The 2,393-nt window shown below is 38.4% G+C and overlaps 1 protein-coding gene across 1 annotated transcript in view; it reads left to right on the top strand.

Annotated features, from left to right (window-relative positions):
* unc80 (unc-80 homolog (C. elegans)) overlaps nucleotides 1–2,393 on the top strand; it is a 60,644-nt gene that overhangs the window by 43,229 nt on the left and 15,022 nt on the right. The window contains exons 45-48 of the mRNA XM_016514074.1: nucleotides 651–916; nucleotides 1,026–1,160; nucleotides 1,273–1,411; nucleotides 1,517–1,613. Coding sequence (XP_016369560.1) covers nucleotides 651–916; nucleotides 1,026–1,160; nucleotides 1,273–1,411; nucleotides 1,517–1,613 — 637 coding nt within the window. The remainder of the gene's footprint in view (nucleotides 1–650; nucleotides 917–1,025; nucleotides 1,161–1,272; nucleotides 1,412–1,516; nucleotides 1,614–2,393) is intronic.

Genomic DNA, 2,393 nt, shown 5'->3' with positions numbered 1-2,393 from the left:
CGGCAATTTTTTTTCATCACTAATTGATGAATGTCTAAAATATAAAAATAAGGAGAAGCCTAAAACAGCCCCGAGGCCCGGCCCGCGTCTGAACTATGACGTGAAAATTGGCCCGAAGCCCGGCCCTAGGAGCGTAAAAAAGTCGGGGCCCGGGCTGAAATGCAGGCTTAACTATTACTTACTATTACTTGCTATTACTTATGACTTATTTACATATGTAACTGGAAGTAATCCAAAAGTAATCAGATTACATTACTTTTATATTGTGGTACTTGGATTACGCTATTGAATACTTTTTTAATTAAGTAATTTGTAACTGTAATGGAATACATTTTAAAAGTAACCCTCCCAACCCTGGTAGTCAGTTGCCATACTGCCATAAATTACAACTGCTAGCAAACAAAGTCTTTTACCTGTTTGGAATTCAATTATTGCTACACATTTTTCTGCTTGAGTCAAGTCAGTAACAGAAGAATATTTACTTATATATAATTTTGAAGCATCATTACATTTAAACTAGCATTCAAACAAACTGCTTTAGCTTAATTTTACACAGCCAGTTTCAAAAATACATGACCTCTCGCCCCCTATATTATATAATCAATAATATAATCAGTAGGTAAATCAATATATATTTTCCCCCTTCCCAGGCAAAGAGCTCTTTGGTTTGGACACTTTACATAAGGTCCTATGGATCAAACTGCTGGAGGAGATGTTTCTGGGCATGCCCAGTGAATACCCTTGGGGTGATGAGATTATGTTATTTCTGAATGTGTTTAATGGTGCACTGCTCCTACACCCCGAGGACAGCGCCCTCCTCAGGCAATACAGCGCCACTGCCATCAACACAGCTGTACACTTCAACCACCTCTTCTCCCTCAGTGGCTATCAATGGATCCTTCCTACTATGCTCCAGGTTATCCGCAAACATATGAGTAATTTTTATTCAGTATCACTTAGCAATGTTTTTTTCCTGTTTTTATGATGCTTATTTTGTTTTGTGTTGCTGCTGTTCTTTGCTGAAGACATACGCAGATTATGAGAGTAACCCACTGTTGCGTCGAGGGATTGAATTCTGCTGCAGGCAGTTCTATATTCTCCACCGCAAACCTTTCATATTGCAGCTCTTCGCTAGTGTGGCCCCACTGCTGGAGTTCACTGTAAGAACTCTGAGCTTTAATGATCAACTCTTCATTCATAGATGGTGTTATTACAGTGTTATTACAGCACTATTAAACATTGCATTTATGCCATGACTTTTTTTTCTTACAGACTCGCACTAGTACTGGTTTATCAAAAGGAGTATCTTCACAGTGTCTTTTTGACCTGCTGGTATCTTTGGAGGGAGAGACTGCAGATTCCCTGGATGCTCTGGAGCTGGTGAAGGCTGAGAAACCTCTCCGCTCTCTGGGTAAAATGGCTCACAGAGCTCCTGGAGGATACATAGCTTAGATTGACCCTCATGCTCCATGTCACGTGAACAGACTTTTGCCATTGTTTTGGGTTTCTTTTTCAGATTTTTGCTATGGTAATGAGGACCTGGCGTTTTCAATCAGTGAAGCCATAAAGCTCTGTGTCACAGTAGTTGCTTATGCCCCAGAATCCTACCGCAGGTTTGTACCTTGCAAATTTTAATCAAATTCTTTAGGAATTCACAATATATATTGGTACCATATCAGTTATAAGCCGATATCACATGCCTATTAATACTGGATATATATTGTCCAATATTAGATATGTGTGCATGCTCATTTTCCCAGTTTTTTACAGTTAGATTATAATAAAATCAATTTCTTTACAGTCCACTAGATGGTGGTGTTGAGGTTTTTTTTTTTAATCCGTTAATGCACGACAAGCCATGCATTCCATGGTCATTTATCTAAGCCATTTTATTAATAAAAGTAGCGGGGCAGAGTTGACAAATTTATGTTGGACTACTCCTGAACGTTTCTGTGTGCGCAGCGACTACTCCTGAACGTTTCTGTATGCACAGCGGGATCTCTCTCTCTCTCTCTCTCTCTCTCTCTCTCTCTCGGTGATTAAACTGACTTGGAACTACCTGTGCATTAAACGGTTTTAATGCATATCTGCCAGCCAATCAGAATCAAGAATTCCAACAGACCATGGAATAAATGAAAGTAAAATATTCTAAGAGCACAGCAGTGCATAGTATACCTGTTGTAGCACACTGTTTACTTTAAGAGTACGTTATGTTTAATTTAAATGTAAAAATTTTATCTTAATGTAAGACTATGTTTTATTTATTTTAAATTTAACATTAATTTACTTTCAAATGCCCCAATTGCTGAAGGGTCTGCACAAATTTTTTGTACAAGTTCAAGTTGCATTGTTCAAAATACCTGTAGTAGCACAGCAGTGCATACCTGTTTACA

This window comes from Sinocyclocheilus rhinocerous, unplaced genomic scaffold (genome assembly GCF_001515625.1).
Source record: "Sinocyclocheilus rhinocerous isolate Xijiao unplaced genomic scaffold, SAMN03320098_v1.1 scaffold806, whole genome shotgun sequence".
In the NCBI taxonomy this organism is placed as follows: Eukaryota; Metazoa; Chordata; class Actinopteri; order Cypriniformes; family Cyprinidae; genus Sinocyclocheilus; species Sinocyclocheilus rhinocerous.
The sequence above is the reverse complement of the archived record's forward strand: the minus strand, read 5'-3'. Positions and strand labels throughout refer to the sequence as shown.